General features: G+C 42.1%; 1 protein-coding gene across 1 annotated transcript; it reads left to right on the top strand.

Annotated features, from left to right (window-relative positions):
* The first annotated feature begins 1,462 nt into the window (after positions 1-1,462).
* Positions 1,463-20,374, top strand: CDCP2 (CUB domain containing protein 2). Its single transcript, XM_081866907.1, has 6 exons — positions 1,463-2,316; positions 4,348-4,695; positions 7,807-8,145; positions 9,494-9,847; positions 12,570-12,748; positions 16,954-20,374. Exons 1-6 carry the CDS (start codon positions 2,241-2,243, stop codon positions 17,269-17,271), a joined length of 1,614 nt encoding a protein of 537 aa, XP_081723033.1. The 5' UTR covers positions 1,463-2,240; the 3' UTR covers positions 17,272-20,374.
* Positions 20,375-20,756: the final 382 nt, after the last annotated feature.

Below are 20,756 nucleotides of genomic sequence, written 5' to 3'. Positions count from 1 at the left end.
CATGCCATTTGGCGGAGAGCACTGACTTCTTCCATTGAAAATCTGGACTCAAAAGAATAACCCGTGAGTAATTGGAACTTGGATTAAAAAGGGGAACAATTTTTTTCTTAAATTCGGAGCGAGCGGGGGAGGTGCAAAAAGGAAGTCAGCCTGCCCCCTGTTGTAGAGGAGCTAAAGCAAAGGACCTGACAACTAAGATCGAGTGCAACCTTTTTTTTTTGATAAAGTTATTAATTTCGCGATGGAAAATTATAAGCTGGGCTGGAGGAGAAAAGTGGAATGTGAATTAAAATACACCCCCCCCAAAAAAACCCCCGGGAGCGATCCGTGAGAGCGCGGGAGAGGAGAAATAGAGGTTTTGACAGCTGTCAAAGGAGCTGCCAAAACTGAAGAACAAAAAGAGAACTTTGTTACGAGGACTTTGCTGGTTACATTTGTTATAAATTGGATATAAACTGTTTAAAACAAGGAATAATAAGTTACTTTGACTGGTGGGTGTGATCGGGAAGGAAACTGAGTTATTATAATCCCTCTAGAGGAGCTGTGGGTCATTACAAGTAATGCTGGTATGGAATTTGAATCGGACTTTTTATCTCCTGGGAAACTGCAGAAATGGAACACTATTTTGTCTACAGAGGTCTACACACTAAAGGAGACAATAGATTTATCTATTGAAGAATGGAAGGGACTTGATGTAATGTTTGGTTCCTGAATAACAAAGCCTCTGTAGAGGAATTACAAGCTTTTTGGAATTAGAACATTTGTGCAGGAGAGCGGGGGGAGGGGGGAGAGGAGAAGAGAGAACAACAAGAACAACAAGAATAACAAGAACTGGACAAAGTTGGAAGATAGACCCCTTCCAAGATTGGACATTCGAAATCAAAGATGACCAAAAGACGGCAAAGACTATTAAAAAGACGGCAAAGCGGACTGGTGAAGGACTATGGCTTAGATGTGGGAGCTCCAGGACGACAGTAGACATTGACGGACATTGGGAACGCAACCAGGAAAGGGGGGAGGGAAATTTGGAATCCAAAGGGTGTTAAATTACATTTTATTCTTTTTTCTATTTTTTTATGTTAATCTGTATTGTATACTAAAGAGGGGAACTCGTGGAAGGGAACAGGTCGATTTTAGGGGATGGGAAAATATTTTTTTTAATTGGGTTAATGATAATAACTTTAAAACTTGGGGTAAGAATTTGCTGAATCTATTTGAAAGAACTGGAATACAAGAGGGGGAGGGGAGGGGAAGTCCTGGAAAGATGACATTGAAAATAAGGCCTTAAATTTGGATGTTTTTCTTTTCTGTTATATTTGAAAAATTTTAATAAATATTATTTTAAAAAAAAGAGAGAATGAAAGCAGAAAAAAACAAACAGAGAGGGCCTTCTCAGTGGCTGCTCCCAGACTCTGAAACTCCCTCCCTACAGAGAAGCTAGACTGACTAGCTTTTGTTGCGCTATAGTACCAGAGTGTCCTTCTCCCCCTGCCCCTGCGAACATGACAATAATGCAATAACACTGTGGAAGCATCACAGAACAATGAACAAAATGGAATGATGTGTGGATGATCCCACTACTAATGCACAATTATTGTGTCAATGAGATGCTGCAGAATATATCTGCGAAAACATGCCCACCAGTCTGGAGAGACCCTTTAAAGGGTTGTGATATGCAGTTCACCATCCAAACAGTAATTAGGGAACTAAAAAGCACCTCGATCCTTTAGTATGGTTCCACTCATCAAAATCTAAAAATCTGTCCCATGTTTCTCTTTCTTTTATCAACTACTGGCTTTGTGCAGCAGGCCCCATATTTTAAAATCAAGCTAATTCCCCAGATACATTTCCATGTAAAATCTGAAATTCCTAATTTGGTTCCCTATCTTGCGTGGTGAACTAAATTATTTTCACGAGCCCTTCAGGGCATATTGTCAGCACTGACTTACTGCAGTTATGCACCATATCCCAACCATTAACATCGCTTCCAAATATAGCGTATTGACAAGGTACCTGGTACAGTGTAAATCCTAGGGACATTTGATCCAGATCGTTAAAACCGAGTGAAGGAAGCAAAGAACAGATCAGGTTACTAATTCAAACAAGCAATGAATTATTCATTCCATTATTAATTCGACAGGCCTCCAGCTATTTTTTCCCTCTCAGATAGGCTGCATTGAATATACTTCTGCTGTTTTCTGGCACTGGGTCCATTTGTCTCTTCATAGCTGTGTCAAAGGATGCAGCAGATGCTTCTCCAACACCTTGTGACAATAACTTTCTTGTGCGCAGTGAATGGGATAAACGCCAAGAAAGGTAAGGTAAGGCATTTTGGGGGCTGTGTTCTGGGCCCATTTGCAAAATCGTGCTTCTTTTTTGAATGGACTGCCTTTGCTTTGCTTCCCATGATCATGTAGGGTACTAACTCTAGAACATAAGTTGTCATGGTGCACTTGCAATGTGCTGTGTACTGATGGTGCTTCTTATACAAATCTTTCAGTAATCTGCTCCCTGTATACACTGCATATTTTTTTAACCTAGGGCTTCCAAATTTGTCCTTGTATCCATGCCTTAATCAGATGCATACATGGATCTCTTATGCGTATGATGCCCACAACTCATGTAATGGAGGCAGCGGGTCCAAGTGGGCAAAGGAAGTGTGGGGTCAAGCTTCCTCCACTGGAATTAACATAGAACTGTATACATCTCTGAACTCTTGCATCCACAAGTATTTTCTGGATCAGGTTGACAGGGTGGAAGCTACTAGTCACCCAACACCCCTACTGAGAAGAATGGGTCTGCTGCAGCAGTGTATGTGCTTTGAGAAGAACAACAGAGAGCAAAGATTTGTTGATTTCAATAGAGCTGTAGATATGGAGATGTTTTTGTGTGCTTAGAACCATGTTTATAATGGTATGCTAGAACAGTATTTTTCATTCTTTCTTTTCAATTATCACTGTAGGCATATAAACAGGTTTAGGGTAACTAGCAGGCCCAGTTGAGCAGGGTTAAAGTTCTTAGTGAGAAGCTGAAACTGTGTGAAGAAAGACAGAGTGACTAATGCTTTCCACTGGATTCTATTTCTAAATTCTATGGACCTGCAGCTGCATTTGAGAAGAAGATACTTAGTTTTGAAGTAGGCCTTCCTCCTCCTTACCACTTAATTTCAGATTTTAAAACAATGCTATTGCCAATTTAGGTATGCTTCCTCCAATCTTAACCAAAGTTTTTGTCTTCTTCCATTCAACTCCATAGCTCTCTGCAGCTATGATCTTCACCACACACCCAGATTCCCTCCAAAATGAGCTGGGCAACAGAACCTTGCTAGATATGCTGGATATTCCAGTGAAAGATAATATGCAATTATTCATTCTCTTAGATTTATGCAGGAATGAGATGCTTTCTACTGTGTATAACTGTGGTCTAAACCACAGAGCTGCTTGGGCTTGCCGATAAGAAGGTCGGCGGTTCGAATCCCCGCGACGGGGTGAGCTCCCGTTGTTCGGTCCCAGCTCCTGCCCACCTCGCAGTTCAAAAGCACATCAAAGTGCAAGTAGATAAATAGGTACCACTCCGGCAGGAAGGTAAACAGAGTTTCTGTGCGCTGTGTGCCAGAAGCTCCTTAGTCATGCTGGCCACATGACCTGGAAGCTGTCTGCGGACAAACGCCAGCTCCCTTGGCCTATAGAGCGAGATGAGCGCCACAACCCCAGAGTTGTCCATGACTGGACCTAACGGTCAGGGGTACCTTGACCTTTAAACTTTATGTAGTAAAGGAATGTATATGATGCTGGCTCATGTTATCTATCTACTAGCTGTAGATCTTGCCCTGTGGTCCATTACAGTGTCTGATAACAATGCATTACACACTGATTGTAGAAGGTTAGGAAGGACAGAGGATTTCTTCTTTGCCTGTGACAGTTATTTAGATTTTATTTGAATCTGCCTAGTCCCAAAAATTCTTGAGTGGATTACAGTTCATGTAAAGCATGTAAAATAACCAACTAACATTAGCAAAATGGGCAATAATACTACATTGTAGTGTGTTGAGTCACTATCTGGACACACATCAAACTGTTCACAAGATTGGTTCAATATGTCTTAATTGACTTCAACAAGCAAAGATGGTCAAATGAATGCTTCTTGGGTAAGCAGGAGAAAGGCATTAGGGAGAATGGCATTGTGCAGAAGAAGGAAAGACAAAGCCACATTCAGAAATAAATTTTGGAGTTTTGGGGGTGGGGACTTACACCGCTATATATTTCTTCAAGTTGTTGCTTATAGATACAGTAAGCTACAGTGGCTGCTTAGTCAAAGTTGACCTTCAAATGTTTATGTTTCCTGTAGGCATCAAATGTGGTGGTGTCCTCTCGGCGCCACATGGCAACGTCTCAAGCCCAAATTTCCCTGGACTCTACCCGTACGATACAGATTGCATGTGGCTCATAGTGGTAACAGAAGGGTCCTCTGTTCTGCTCACCTTTCATCACTTTGACCTGGAATACCATGACAACTGTGAATTTGACTACCTCATGATTTACAACGGGATCTCGGAAGACCAAGGCAATCTCCTAGGAAAATTCTGTGGCACAAGCTTTCCTCCACCATTTACATCATCTTGGAACATCATGACTGTAATATTCCACTCAGATAACCATGTGGCCAGCCAAGGATTCTCTGCAGTTTACCAAAAAGGTTAGAATGGGCTTCAGTTGCAGCTTCTCTATGAAAGAGAGAATTGTTTATTTATTCGAACTATTTCTATGACGTCTTGCTTGCAACCTTCACAAGGTGATATACAAAAAATACATCAACATTACATTAAAACGTATTTACAGAAAAGAAATGTCAGTCAACATTAGGCCAGACCATGTATATGTCATGCTGTGTTGTACATCAGGGGACACAGCACCACCTTACAGATTCAGAGCCTCTTAGGAGGAATAAGCCTTTACAAGAGTGGAGCTCTAGGGAAAATTCAGCAGCAAGTACAATGTCTAAGCTGGCCAATAGAGCTGAATCTACTCATTAAGGCACAAGGCAAATCTGTGATTATAAAGACAGGCAGGGGTCAATACCACTTTAGGCAATCAAAACAAACAATGTGAGAGCTAGTGAAGGCAAAGAACAGGTAAAACAGGAGAAAAGAGGAGTCAAAAGTGAAGTAGCAAGCAAACAACGATTGGGAAGTGTAATAGGCCTATAAAGAACAAACACAGTGTGCCTTACTGTACAAACAGAGTCAGCAAGCATGAAGAGCCAGATATAGAGGAGAAAACATGCCTCGTCGTGTAGAGTGGTGAGAGAGTGAAGCAAGGCAAGAAACTGGCTAATATACTGAGAGGGTACTTGAGCTCAGAGAGCAAAAATAAAAGTGCACAGGCTGCAGGGGGAAGGTGGCGGCTGTCAGGGACACGAGTTCTTTTCTGGGACCTACCCCAGAGAACTTCTGAGGTCTGTAGATGCTCAGGTCTCAAAGTTTTATTCCGGTGCAGAAGAAAAGAGGTGTGCAGCATCAGTTCCTGTGACTGGCAGGCATTACAAAGTCTCTGTGTTGACTTGGCCTGCCTTGGTATACATATTTAGGAGCCTAGATTTCTACCTTGGTGTAGCCAATGGAGCAGCGCATCGACCTGGCTGTATCTCCAGTTTCTCCAGCTCAGGCTACTGTCCTTACAGACCTTGAAAGTGCACCTTGCATGTCTGGATTTGGTGTGATTGAGTTGGTCTGTAGCTGTGGTGGGTTAGGATAAGAGGGAGTGACTAGACCAAGGTCATTCAGCTTCATGGCTGAGTGGGGAACTTAGTGTGGTTCTCTGCAGACAGAATCCAATATATTGCACTGCAATGGTATACCACACTTTCCAATCAGTTTCTATCAGCTGAAGGTGAGGGCAACTGAAGAAGGGCAGTTTAAAATTTAGTTTAAATTTTGCTTATCAATTATCTTTAGATACAGATTTCCAGAACATTTAGAAATCCTTGCTTAGGCTTCCTTTAAAAGCTCTTACATTTCCCTTTTCATATTAAACTGTAATCAAGCTACAGGATGGGTCCATAAAAATGGCATCATGGAGCAACTGAGATTTATTATGCTTACTCCTGGTGATTTCAAGAAAATAATGTGCAGAGATTGCAAGTAGAAATGTATTTTCTTCTCAATGGTTTTTCCTGAACAGCCACGGAAGGATTCAGGAGTAGTAACATTGGATTCTTTCTGTCTCAGGGGCCAGCACTGGCAGGAAAGGGTTTGCAAACTTAATTCTGCTCTCTCTTTACAGTTTTATTGCTTCTTGGCGTAATTGGAAGCAGAAATTGACCTCACAATGGGAACTTAGGCTGTGATTTGCAAACCAGTTCCAACTTAGAAAACCCTCTTGGTTTCAGCAAGGCTACCCCAGAGTAAGCAGTTTCAAAACAGCAACCTATGTCAGCAAGCACAAAGTGCCTGTGGCTTTTGTTAATAGTGTTTTGTTTTGTAAAGTGATGGTGAATGACCACCATTCAAAGCAATGTTTCTCAAACTTCATGGAGTCATGAGGCCTCCTCCTTTATATGTGTGAGATCTTCTAGGCCTCCCACAACCTGGAAACTTTGAACTGAGAAAACCAAGGGACCACCCACACTTACATCTTGTCCCATGCATTTTAGGTACAAGTCTGCATTTCAAAGCGCTGTGACCAAGCGCTTGTTCTTTTGCCCCAGTACTTTCCCCACAAAATCCTGCTGTTTAACGTCGACTCAGAAGAAGCAGCAGTTTGAGACCTGTGCCTAGAAACATGGTCGAAAAGAAAGCCCATACACCCCGTGCATGCTGATTCTTTTTCATCTCATTCTTCTCATTCATTTCATTTCATTCTTCAATTCCTACATATGCATTGGATCTAGTCTTCTCTACTAGCTCCAGTGGGGGCTTCCAGACTGTCACTTTTGGAGGCAAAAGGGCAGATTCAGGTTGGACAATTACAGTTGATTGGGGGGAGTCTTGCACAACAAACCCGCTTCCCCTAAAGATCAGAATTTTTTCTGTAAGAAAGTGTTGGGAAACGCACTGGGAAGTGTAGGTTGACACTTGCTTTGATACAATGTCATCTAACCCTTCTGCAATGAAACCAGAATGAATGCTCATTAAATAAACTTGTCTAATCTCCCTGCAAACAAATCAACAGTGAAGATACAATGAAGGTAGTCTGGGAGCACTCACTGTGTCTCCTCTCACCTCATCACTTTTTCGTTTGAAATGGCAGGGCCTATAATCTTACTTCTCTCTTTGGAACCACTATCTGTCCTCATTTTCTATACTTTTCCAGTTTTCACATGCCTTGTTTTGGTTCTTTTTATTGCTTGCAGAGATGGAGATCTGTATGACAAAATTTATGTCCCTTTTCTGGGCAGGGGCGTAGGATGGGGGCGCGGGGGCCCCTCTGCCCCGGGTGTCATCCCTGAGGGGGTGACAAAATGGCACACCGCGGGGGTGGCACTTACCGCGGGGCCTGGCCTGCAGTGCGCCTGAAACTCTTGTCTCTCCTGGGAGTGGCACGGTGGCTCAGGCCCCGCACTGCCTGAAACAGCCCCTGTTCCTGGGTCTGCGTACACACCATATACAGTATTTAAAACGCACTTAAAGCACATGACTTTCCCCAAGGAATCCCCGGGACTTTCGTCTGTTAAGAGTGCTGGGAATTTTACCTCAGTGAGAGGTAAACTACACTTCCTAAGATGCTTTGAGGAAAGTCGTGTGATGTAAATGCAACTTGAATTGTAACCTCTCTCTCGTTTTAATATGTTATGCTTTCTTGCTTCCAGATGTTTGTGGGGGGGTGCTCACCGGCCTCTCAGGATCAATAACAAGCCCTGATTACCCCGAGAATTACCCCAACAATGCCGAATGCCATTGGGTCATCCAGGCAACTTCAAATTCTGTCATCAAACTGATTTTTGTGGACTTCCAGATGGAAAACAGTGAGCAGTGCAATTTTGATTATGTGGCCATCTTTGATGGGCCAACTATGGGGGATACACTCCTCGGTCACTTTTGTGGGCATGTGAAGCCTCCGGACATCTCTTCTGCACAGGAACTGCTGGTTGTGTTCAAATCAGACTTTAACATTGCAGGCAGAGGCTTCAAAGCATATTTCTTTTCAGGTATGGAAGACAATTCTACCTTTACCTTATGCCAATATCAAGTGAGCAGAGGCATGGCAAGTTTTGTGGAGTCTCTGTTAGCACAGGAAGTCATCCTGGGGTCCTTGCAGACATGGAAATTTTAGCAGCACCTAAATATTGCTGGTTCTACTTTAAGTTAGTATTTCAGCCTTTGCAAATCTTAAACCTTTTATGATATGTTCCTAATCAATAGGATCCACCCTATGCTAAGCTTTGGCAACATTATATCAGTTTCTAATGTTCATTTTGAAGATATGTTTGCTTGTTGAGTATTTCTTCTGAATGCAATCCCACATCATGAAATCTGAGATTTACCACATCCTGGAGAACCTTGGTGTTTGACCAGCCTCCAGGATGTGGCAAATCTGAAATCTCACCACACTGATGCATATTCAGAAGAAATGTTAACCACAGAAAATGATTAGTAAAAATCACATTGTGGCAACTTCACCACATTCAAAAGGAGCGTGAGAATTAAGGCACAGAACTAATCTACACATTTTAAAAAGGGCACAACCTGCAGGAGCTATAAAACGTACAGGAGAGGGTTGCATGTTTTCTGCCTCACATTAAACACAAACATACAAAACTTTATTCCTAAGGAAAGCTAGCCTGTCAGCGAGAAAAGGTGTGCCTTGGTGTTCTCCCAGATGCACTACCTTTCTATGTACAGGGATTTCCCCATCCTTATCTGTATTATGAAGTTTTTTAGCCCTAGGACAGCTTTACAATGTGCATTTTCCCAGAAGAGCTTGCCAGCTCTACGCCAGACTAGGGGATTTTGCTATAGGGCTTGGACAAAGGTCTCCCATTGGACACATGGGCTAGGGAATATGCTGTTAGGTTATTCTATGTCAGTAGGTATATATCAAACTCACTAATGCATACATTTATATGGACACCTTATCCTGGTGGTCGTATGCATTTCTATGTTCATTACTTGTTTGTAGGACTGCATTGCAAAACTTGGAAAGTGTGAATTTTGAAGGATGGCTACAGTTCGGTTCTTGTATTGTTTAAATGTGAACTGAATCCAATTTCTCCCCATCCCTAATCTATACATACACATCAGCATATGCAGATTTTATGCAAACCTCTTCTTTTGATGATGCATTTCCTCTTTTGGGTGATGAGCAAGTGGCTACCCTACAGCCAAGCGGGGGGTGGGGGTGGTTAAGAAGTTGAAATTGCATTTCCCATTGGGTTGAGGAGAGGGATGTGGGAGAGAGAGAAGTGTTTAGGAATGTCTTACACAGCACTACAAGAAATTAAAGTTCATTCTTTGGGCTGTCTGAATTGTATCACACTCTCTTTGTTCTGTAACCAGGTGCATGTCAGGAGGTGTACACAGCCGTCAAAGGAAATTTCTCCAGTCCTCAGTATCCCAACTATTACCCCAATAATATCAAGTGTCACTGGGCCATCCAGCTGCCCCCAGGATATCGAATCAAAGTCTTCTTCCTGGACTTGGATCTGGAGGGGCGGAACAGCCTGACAGATGGCTGTGATTATGACCATCTGGCTGCGTTTGATGGAGGCACCGAGAAGGCGTCTCTGCTGGGGAAGTGGTGTGGGAGAGAAATGCTGTCTCCTATTATATCCAGTAGAAACAAGCTGCTATTGGTCCTTCACACAGACAGGAACACAGCCAACCGAGGTTTCTCTGTTGCATACATCGGAGGTATGGCCTACCATCTGATCTCTTTCACCCAGATTTTCTGTTGTGTGGAATATTTGCGTGGGGGGGGGGAAGGGAGTTTATGAACAAGAGAATCCAGAACAAGCCTGAAGATAATAATCATTGTTGAAAATGAGCATGACACACAAATGATAAGTTGTCAGAAAGTACTTGCGTTTGTGTGTTGGGAGAAAATACCAAAATTATTAATGCAGTGGCATGCAAATTATATAAAATTTTGAGGGAAAGCTATGCAATCAGTGATTTTCTGTTTTGCGTGCAGTTTCCCAAACTGTGTCATTATTAAATACACATGGTCAGAAAGTATTTGGTAGTTCATACTTCGTTTCAGGAGAAATATGGGCAATTTTTCAACCCTTGCTTTGCTATTTCTTTACTCTAATATTTACTTATCACAGGTTGTATTTCTGTGATGAGCTTTGCAAGAGGCCAGCTGCATAACAGCTAAAATTGGAAGTCTTGTTTAAGTCATCTGGAGTGAAGTCATCCAAGACGGATTTTCTGCAGTATATTTGCTCTGTCTTGTGTCATATTGGTTTATATTGTGTAAGCTGAAATCTGGTGGGCTGGTATTGGTCAACACCTGGTCCAATCCTTGGCAGAATGGGTTGGACATTTTATTTTGAATATTCTCAGTTGTTTGGTTCTGATCATTTTAGTGCTGCAAAGTGCACACTTCTTCACTGTGGGTTCATACAGTCATAATTAACAAAATGAGAGAAGCTTTAGAAGAACTGAGGTACTAGATCAGACCAGAGCTCCCTTGACTCTTGGTACCAGCTAAAATATACAGGATAAAGAGGTTGGCTGCAAGGACAAAGATAAACACCTGTATGTATGTATGTATGTATGTATGTTTATTAGACCAACACTTCACCTTCTCAAATGACTTCGGGTGCTTCCAGACATGGACAATGTCGTAAGGGCCAACCCGATACATTTTGCCGCTGTAAGCAAAATGGCTGACAATGCCCCTGCCCCCATGACCCATCCCTCCGCAAATCCGGGTCCCGATCCCGCCCTCTCCCTGCTCTGGGTGTCATGCCTGTGCTGCTGCCAGCCCCGTCACTGCAACTGTACCCTCACCTGCGACTGCGCCCATGCTGCTGCCACAACACAACAGTGCAGTACAAGCTGCAAAAATAATTGGGGATGCATAGATCTTAAATGGATGTGTACAGTGCTGAAAGGGAGGGCGCAGGATCTCGGACAAGAACTCCCAACTGTCATGATCAGGGGCTTCATATCCTGTGTCACCAGTAGCATAAGCCCACCACACTGGGTTCTGATGTGCCATCTAGACAGTAATACCAGCCTGTTCAGCACCCAGTCAGCTGACCCCCCCCCCAACGACCAATCCCAGGACGCCATGTCCTATAAAGGTTTTGCCTCAGAGCTTGCTTGTCTTTGGCAGTCTGAATGGCTTCCCTCAGAAGTGAGCCTAAGCCCCTGCTCCCTTTCTCTGATTTTTCTCTTGGATCTTGGGTTTGACTAAATGTATGCTTCTGCTTTGGACCTTGACTTCTGCTTGTTTTGGACAGGACACCTGCTTCTGGCTCACATGGGCTGACAACAAGCTCCATTGGGTCCCAGAATCTTATTGCCTGAAGCCTAACTCTTGCTGAAATCTGGCAGGATAAGATCTATGATGCCTAATCACTCCACACACACACACACACACACACACACACACACACCTAAAGCTGGGCAGCAAACAGCAGTCTTGCTATTGACTAATAGTGTCTCAGGGATGTGTGAGGGATGATTTCTATCTTATTTCTGCATGGGACATTCCTTCCTGCATAGTACCAATGACTAGCCTTGTATGTGTTTGCTGAACTGCACAGCAGGAACTGGTTTCTTTGTCCCAGGTCAGAGCCAGTGGTGTCAATCTCCTGTGGTGGATATTAGGAAATGAGCAGCAGTTAAGAGATGCGCCTTCTATTTCACATTGCTGTTGTTAAGCTGGAAGTAGGGTTTTAAATTACCAGCCGAATGTATTTGAGGATTTCTCAGTGAGCTTTGAAAAAATGAACTCAGGAGTGAAAAGGCGTGATGAACCTTCCCAAACACTAAACTCTATGCTGCCCAGAGTCACATCTACGATCACTGTGGTGGTGTCGATTATTATCTAGTTTCAAATCTGTGCTTTAGCTCATACTATTATTTTCTGCACGAAGATAATATTATTTTCTGTATGAAATACTGTGTACCACTAAAGCAAATGTTTCAGTTCACTTAAAATTTTGAGCCTGTGGCCTTTACCACTGGTTATGTCTTATTCCCTGATTCACTTGGTAAAGTGCAACTTCATACTCAGGTTGGATCACTAACAAACATTAGCCGGGTAGCTCTTTGAGGCTCTGCTTTCTGTTAAGCCCTGGCAGGGGCAAACGAAGGGGGGGGGCATCCCTGGTGCTATCACGGACAAAATTATCAGTTACTGACCTACCCTTCATGAGGTGTTTTGGGACCCGGCGCTGGAAGCCTGCAGCCAAATATCTGGTCAGGCAATGCATATATGCCCATATAGGACTTTAGAACACAGGACATAGACTTCCCTTTACACAGCGCTGAATCAGGTCCACTGACATATCTGGCTAAGACAGTGTGATTCATCTGTGGGAATGCTGCCAGCTATTTGTTATTAACCTCCGGTGATTTCAGGGAAGGTTCTTCCTTTCTTTTGTTTCCCCTCTCGCAGTTGTCCTCATGAATGTCAGCTGCACACGGACAGAGTTTCAGATCCAGATTCCCACACAGTCACTGGCTCAGCTGGAGAGGAATAAGATATATTTAGGAATCCCGTCCTGCCCTGCACAAGTGGTTGGCTTGAATTTTAGGATACATGCAAGGTTTGAAACCTGTGGTACAGAACCGCAGGTAAGTGATCAGTGTGGTTTTTTTTTTAAAAAAGTTAGGCCTGTATAAATTAAGGCCATGTCCAAGTAAAATATGTTGGCTGCCTGGGCCTTGTATTCTGCATCAGCAGAAGGCACAATTATTATCATTTGTTGCCTCTGGACCAATCCTCAGAGCATCTGCTCCTGGATTTGTTTCCATAGCCGAATTAGTGAAGTTCTCCTGTGTGGATTACTTGCTGTCCCTTACTGCTGGCTGCTTCCTTTGCTTGTTCAACATAAATAACAGGGAACTACAAGGCCCACACACAGTTGTGTCACTGAATGGATAAGAGGAGAAGAAGAAGAATTACTATTGGAGGAGTGAAGATGAGGCAATGCAGATGCAGTTATTATTTATCTTGTACATTTGATATGCCACCTTTCTTCCACCATGGAACTCAAGGAAGTGTACATGGGGGATCCCATGGGAGTCTCCCATCCTGGGTCTCTCACCCCACCTTCTCTCTGTTTCTGTCTCTCTCGCACACACATACTCTGACATTTCTCCACACCACCTCTGAGATGTTACACACAAACACACAGGGGAAATGTTACATCTATGGGTGTGTATTTGAAGGAATGGAAAGAACTATTTGGGGTAAAGCACATTCTAACGTTTGTTGTTGGTTCTCCCCTTTCCCCCTTTTTTATCCTCACCACAACCCTATGAGGTAGGTCAGGCTGAGAAGCATCTGTCTAAGATAAAAGTATCCTCCATTATACTCTGAAGTAAGCGGCCTGTGAAGTGATGCCTGGATAAAAGTTTGTGGTGTAAATGTGGTGTTTTGTTTGAACTGTACCTCATGTGGCATCCAAGCATAGGCAGAAAGCTCATCATAACTCAGTTTTTGTTCTAAGAAGGTTTTCCAACACTCTGGCTGATTAGCCTGGTCTAATGATTTTTCTGGAAGAAGGTTTCATGATAATCAGAAAGCATACCGACCACTGTGAATGGGGAACTCAGATCTGGGGGTTTTTTTACTAAGCAAAATCCTTCCAGATGTTCAGCATGTGTTAAATTATCCTCAGGTTGCACAAAGAAAAACTAAGAGTCATGGGAGGAGTACTTATATGACACTCCATATTTATATAATTTTAAAAATGGAGACGGATCCACTTCAGAACTGTCTGATTTGGCTTCACCCCAAACTACATGTCTAAGTCTGACCAGATATTCAGATAAAGCTGTGTTCCATACATTAGGAAAACATACCTCTCTCATAGGAATATTGGATGATTTCCAGTATAGCGCTATCTGGCTACTGATAGTAGCACCAGCACTATATTTTTGTAAGTTATAGGTGATACATTTTTGAAAGTAACCATTGCTTTGGGGTGCAGTTATTGTCTGAGTCCTGGGAAATTTCATTTTAGGTCCCTGTCATCTGTGAAGCTGTTGATGTGCAGGTGGCAAGGCTCACGTTAAAGACCCTAGATTAAATAACTTGTCTATGGCCACCCAGTGAGCAGAGAAAGAAAGAGGAAACGAGGGGTGCTCATTCCTCGGTCAATGGCTTGGCAGTCAAAGGTGCTGAGCATCCAAACGACATTGAAATGAGGCTATGCGCTGCTGGGGAATACTAGATAACTTGTAAATTATTCATAATATTTTCATGTATTTATTTTCAACATATTTTCATAACCGTGGGAGCTAAGCCAAGCTTCCTCATGACATAGTTTTGACTTGTCATGATCAAAGAACTGGTAGTCATAAGTTCAACTTGTTTCCCTTTATTGTACCATTTTGTGATTCCATGAGGTGTGTGTAAAAGAAGAGAGGAGAGGCCTTTTGCTTCATTCATTCCTCACCTGCCAGTCTAGGTAGGTCAGTCATACCAGGCCTGAGGTTCTCTGGTCCCTCTGCCTCCAGATGAGAGTGATTTCTGTGGATCCAAGGGGCATATTTATGAGGGGAAATGAGAGATCATCAAGCCTTCCCAGCTCTTCCCTGAACCCCAGAGACTTTACTTTTCTCTGTCAGATCCAACGTGTACAGCCCTGTGAGGGTGGGAAATACCCCTCTGAGTCCAGCAGAAATGCACCCAAGTCCCCAACAGCCAATTTTATTAAGTTTATTTAGAATAAAAAGACAAGGTAAAAGCAGAATGGTACATCAAAAAGAAAACATTTCAAGTCTATTTCTCTTATTGCAGCTACTTATAAACATGCTCCTGGCCTCCTCAGATAGATGGTCGGCTGAAGGACCTATTTGGCAAGAGTCATATTTTAAAGAGTTTCTGGCCCAGGTCGGTCTTGATTGACAGGTGGCTATGTCCCGCCAATCACAAGGCAGTCACTCACATAGGCAGAAAACACCCAGAGGCTAAAACAGTCAAGGTGGCAATAAGTTGGAGGTGGGGGCTGTTAAGGTGCCTTTCCTGGACTGTGGGCATGACTTCTCTGCTGTGAGAGAGAACAAGCGATACGAGGCAATCTTAAGGTGATGGGAAGGAGCCGTAGCTCAGTGGCAGAGCATATCTGCTGTACATACAACAGTTATCAAGTTCCATCCTCAGCATCTCTAAGTAGGTCTGGGAAAGATTCCCTGCCTCAGACCCTGGTGAATTACTGGCAGTCAGCATAGACAATACTGAACCTGGTGGACTATTGGTCTGAGTCCAAACAAGGCATCTGCCTATGACAAGTCACCATAAATGAGGCTTTATGGGGCTAAATGAGGCCACAGTATGAAATAAACCACTTTTAAAAAATATGTCCAGAACAAGGGTCTAATAACCATGTGCATTTGTTGCTTTATTTTTGGCAATGATGTCACAGCAGGTCAGATGTCCAGCGGCACGATGGGATGATAATCCAATGAGTAATCCATTTTGCTTTCTCTAGTTTCATGGAGTTTGAGAAGGACTTTTTTTCTGGCAGCAGATCCGTCTGCTTCCTTTGTGCACTCTTCCCTCTTTGAAAGGGGAAGCTCTACAAGCGTTTTAATGCAGGTTCTTCTGATAAAGGCCTACATTGATTGACTGATGTACTGTGGCTGGAAGGAAGGGTATGGACTACCAGTAGAATAAAAAAAGAATTATTCACCAGCTGTGAGTAGCTCATAATCAGGCCAATCGTATTGATTTTCTTCCCGTCTGCTCTGCATCCATAGCATATGCAAGTCAGATAGTGGTACCAAAGTTTCCATCACGGAAATATAAAAATCAGTACATGTGCTTAATGTCAAAGACAAAATGCACATAACTTCCCTCTGCTCTATTCAAAGCTTGCTCCAGTTTGACACTAGTACAAACTGTAATCCACCTAATTATCTCACTGTGTAAATATACTGGGTCTTCCTGACCTAAAACTTTACCTGTAGACCTACCGAGTTATGTTGCCACCTATCTTTTCTCTGTATGGCCCTGCATAATGCTGTGATCTACAAAGCTGAGCACAGTTAACTGTCCAGGGGTGGTGGCCCAACAGGGGCCTCTCAATAAGCATCTGATTTTGCCTGGCACTGCAGAAACCCAAAAAGATATTGAGCAAATGGCAACCGCAATATGTTGCTTGAGAGCTGTGTTCAGCTTGGTTGTTGTGGAGTTGGTCAGGCCCACCTGGATTCTGTTGCCTTGCATGGCATTATGCATCTTGTTTTAGCTAGAAAACAAAGAGGATTAACAATAAAATTATTTAGATATATATAAATTTATTTATTTGGTTTTTCAGATTAAACTTTTACTGTCACATATCAGACATACAACATAAAAACAATATTGCAAGGAATCTCCTGGACTTCACTCCCCCCCCCCCTTTGTGGGTCTTATTGTTAATCATTTCCTCCTGCATCTTTTATGATAATTCAAATCTTTTACATCTCCATTGTGTCCAAAACTCACCATTAAGATACAAGTGATATCCCAAACCTACTAATGATTTTAACTGTTTGCAATGGATTTTAAGGTTATAATTTCCCCCCATTCCTTATTAAAATTTTGGTCTTCCTTATTTCTGATTCTTCCGGTCTTTTTAGCCATTTTGGCATAATCCATCAACTTGATCTGCCCTTCTTCTCTGGTAGTCCCTACCGGATTAAAAATAAATTAGTACCTCACAAAGTAAACCTTAGACAGCCTTACTTCTTTAGAAGATTTATTACTAATGTAGAAAAGGAAGGTGTTCACTGGCTGCACGGTGTTAAAATAAAACACTTTTCTTTTGCTTGTGTTTCTTCTTTTATAGAAAAGAAACAACACATCTGTGATTGTCAGCATCCTGTATATTGACTTTTCAGATGGAAATCAGGAGGACATTCACCAGTATGAAGTGCAGTGTGAACCCAAAAGGAAAGAGGCCTCTGTGAATCTTATCTCTGGCTCTGATCCCTACAGACTGAACCAGTATGCAGAGAACCTGGTAGAGTCCCAACAGCAGGATATGGAGGCGGCAGAAGTCTACGAGAGCAAGGGCCAGGACACCAGTGACATTGTCTTCATCAGCATCTGTATTCTTGCTGGGGTTCTCATGATCATTGCTATTGTCGGCTTAGTCTTGCTATAGGGATGCAGCCTTTTGGGCACCTATCCTCTTGGCACTCCTTCCATGTCAGCTACTCAGTGAGACTCACATGAGAGGCAGCTTGTTCTGGAGCTGGGTTAAAATGCTCACTTATAGTGGCAACTCACCACATCAGACTAGCCTTGTCCCCTGCCAGTTTAGATCTGAACAGGACTCCTGAGCTTTTGCTCAAAATCACACGCTTAGAGTGTATCTGAGCCAGCACAGCTTCTTAATACTCATTTTCATTTAATGTAAATTTGCCCCTCATTTCCCCAGTACTAATCTTCATTGGTGGAAAGGGGAAATTATAGGTATAAAAGGAGAATTCCTGGATGCCAAGATCGAAGTTTGGGGCAAGTGTTTTTTGGTGAGAGAACCCCAGCAGAGATTTATAATCACAAAACATGCAGCAAAGTGGGGGGAGGGGGAAGGCTGTTAGATATTTAAAATACATCCTTGTGAGTTCCAAAATGGTCCCTTTTCTCTCAGCATAGAAAAAGATCACACGTTTGGTACATTAAAAATTGGTTTACTTACAAACATGTCAGGTTCATGTACTTTTCCATACATTATTCGTAAAACATAGGCAGTAAAACTTGACTTAGTTACAGTGATGAAAGTTCCTAAATTATTGGTACAGGAACACAAGAATGGCTTGTTAGAACCATACAGTCTGTGCTTGGAGCAACCAGCTCAGACCTCACACGTTGATCTTCTCAGGCAGGTTGGGAGAGAACAATAGGTTTGATTACCTTCCTCCCGAGGTGAGGGGGTGTGACCTAGCTAAGCCTGACATGTCAGGTTGCTCTGTGGTTTTAACACCTTCGTGCATTAATTAGACTTAAGCATGTTGATTATATGAGGCTGAGAAATTTTGTATGTATATGTGATCACCTCTCTTAGAATAATTGTGGGTTTCTGGGGATTTCAAAATAATAGTACTGCTTATGCACAATTACTTCTGTGCACTCCTGTCATCATACACATCAATAACTTTGAAGCAGTATGCAGAAGAGATGGGTGTGAAGAGATATACTTTAACACTGAAAAAGGCAATCTCAGTATTAGGAATAGGATATGAAAATCAAACAGCAAGTAATGTGTATGCCTTCACATAAACTGCCCTATGGCGTGTCCCTGTTTAAAATTCTATGTTCAGTTCTCTCACCCCATCTCTAAAAGGGTATGGTAGAGGTGGAAAAGATACAAAATGGAGAAACTGAAATGATTAGGAGAGATGGAGCACCTTCCCTTATGGAGAAAAGCTTAAGAAGACAGAGAGTCTTAATGTTGCTTTAAAGAGTGGTGTGACACTTGAACTGCTCTTTAACCCTCCTGCTTGTGTGAAGAAACTAGTGATTAAAGAACATTAACAAGTAACTAATCCACATTAAGAGATCTTGAGTGTGTACTCTTGTCTCCTTTGAGAAGATATCACACTGCTTATGGAATAGTGGAAAAATCACAGCAGCCTGTAAGAGACATTGCAGCAGAAGCATTATAGTTCCTTAGCATCTTGATAACCTATAAGCCAGATGCTTTTGTACCCATTAGGAGCAGAGGGTTGGTGTGTTCATATGCCAAGGGTAGGGTGAGGAACCCACAGTTTGTTCATACTACATATTGCTCTTTAGACTTAAGAAGTCAGCCTCTGACATGATAAAAAACTTTTAGAGTCTTGAAATAATTCAGAGCCAGTATTCCATCTCTCTTCTTAAAGAAAAAAGATGCACATCAATTCTTCCCTTTCTTAATAAAAAAATCTAGCTTTGTTTTTTTGAAAAATGTTTTTTCTAACAATCTAGCTGGTCTTCCATTTAAAACCATAAAGCAAATTTAAATATTCCTGTGACAAATCCAAAAGCTGGTTTTTAAAGTAACAAGTTTATGAGTACAAATCACCTGGGGCAGAACTACACTCGTGGTTTATAACGTTTTCATAATGGAGATGGACACATTACATTTTGCTTGTAATGTTCATAATGTGTTATTAAAATTTGACACCAGAGGACGCTGCAGAGCAACCAGGAACCAGCAGTAGGGAAACTGCGTTTTGACGGATAAAAACAAGGTAAGGAACATTTTAAATTTACCAGTATGCCCTGTGACGCTTTAGAACGATCTATCTAATACCGTTCCAATAACGGTTAAAAGGTCAGTGTGGATCCAGCCCTGGAATCCTATACCCTGTTGAAAGAAATAAGTGCTGATCAAGTGTGTAGGTCCCCTTATGGGATTTTAGCATATGTACAGGTAAAACAGGAGTAGACAGAAGTTAAGCCTTCTTAATATTTTTGTCCTGGTAGTGATTTTGCCTTGCATGGGCAATGTTAACAAACATATTTTTTGTTTTAAGCCTCAAAAGGTCTGATAGTTCATGAGTTCACAATTCTCTGATTACATGTGATACTCATATATTTAAATAATCACTTCTTAGCACATGATATTTCATGATAAATTCATGAAGTTCTACTTAAATGATTTCCACAGAGTGCCTATTTGAGCAAGTCGGTTTCACTTTTAAATGACCAAGAGAGACAGCTATGGCAAGCCTTCAAGCGCTTTATTTCTGAAATGTTGCACATACAGTGCTTTGCCACCTTCAGTCTCTTGATGCTGCTCATAGCTTCTTAAACCTAGCAAGGGAAACCAATAACCATTGTACTAACAGTGGGGGACTGGCTATGGCATAATTACAAGTGAAAGGTTCCCCCATTCTGCTCCTTGAAAATTCTGTACTACAGAAAATCTCAGGGACAGGACAGAATAAGTTGAATGTGGTCTGAATATGTATGAGAGTGCATGAATTGTAGAGAAAAAATAGTTGTTTCTGGGTCAAAAGCATGGGACACCTCAATATAATTCATTGTCCTTTAATCTGGCTGCCCCAAGAAAGCCACATCAGACACAACAATATTCCTCTACTTGCCTATACCAGAACTCTTAACTTCCATTACTCCTTTTAAGTCACAAAGAATATTAGGTTTCATGAATAAAGTAGCTGACTTCTTGATTCCCTAAAGCCACTTCAGGGTCCTTTCCCAAAATTCTCAAAAGTTTATTTCCAAAAGTTACATATATGTGATCCTACTATGATGTAAAAACATCTCAAAATAAACCTTGTGTCCAAACATGGTCCTGACTCTCCAGGATGGAGGATATTTATTTGGGTAGCAATATCCGCCCCCCCCCCCAAGAATGAACTATCCTTGAATGCAGAATCTTCACTAAAGAGGATGAGCCTTCTCCACAATAGTTTCAGAATAATGTCCTTGTGTTTTCAGTGGCAGCATTATTAGCAGATTCTGAAGGCCTCCTCTAACACAAGAGCACACACACAAGTCCCCCACCTAACAAAAGTGAAAAGAAACCGAGACTTGCAGGAGCTTAGACAATGAATTAGACAGACACAGGTATGACAAGCTGCTTTTCGGATTCCTGATGTACATGTGACTCATGAATACACAAGACAGTTTTCATAGTGG

This window comes from Podarcis erhardii (assembly GCF_964252035.2).
Source record: "Podarcis erhardii genome assembly, chromosome: 6".
NCBI lineage: Eukaryota > Metazoa > Chordata > Lepidosauria > Squamata > Lacertidae > Podarcis > Podarcis erhardii.
This window is presented reverse-complemented; position numbering and strand designations above follow the sequence as displayed.

What these genes read in the sequence shown, in the direction of transcription:
- CDCP2 (XM_081866907.1), top strand. Translation starts at nt 2,241, where the DNA reads ATGCAGCAGATGCTTCTCCAACACCTTGTGACAATAACTTTCTTGTGC. An exon ending in CTCTGCAGTTTACCAAAAAG is followed by an intron (nt 4,696 to 7,806) that starts GTTAGAATGGGC and finishes TCTTGCTTCCAG; the next exon opens with ATGTTTGTGGGGGGGTGCTC. An exon ending in CAAAGCATATTTCTTTTCAG is followed by an intron (nt 8,146 to 9,493) that starts GTATGGAAGACA and finishes TTCTGTAACCAG; the next exon opens with GTGCATGTCAGGAGGTGTAC.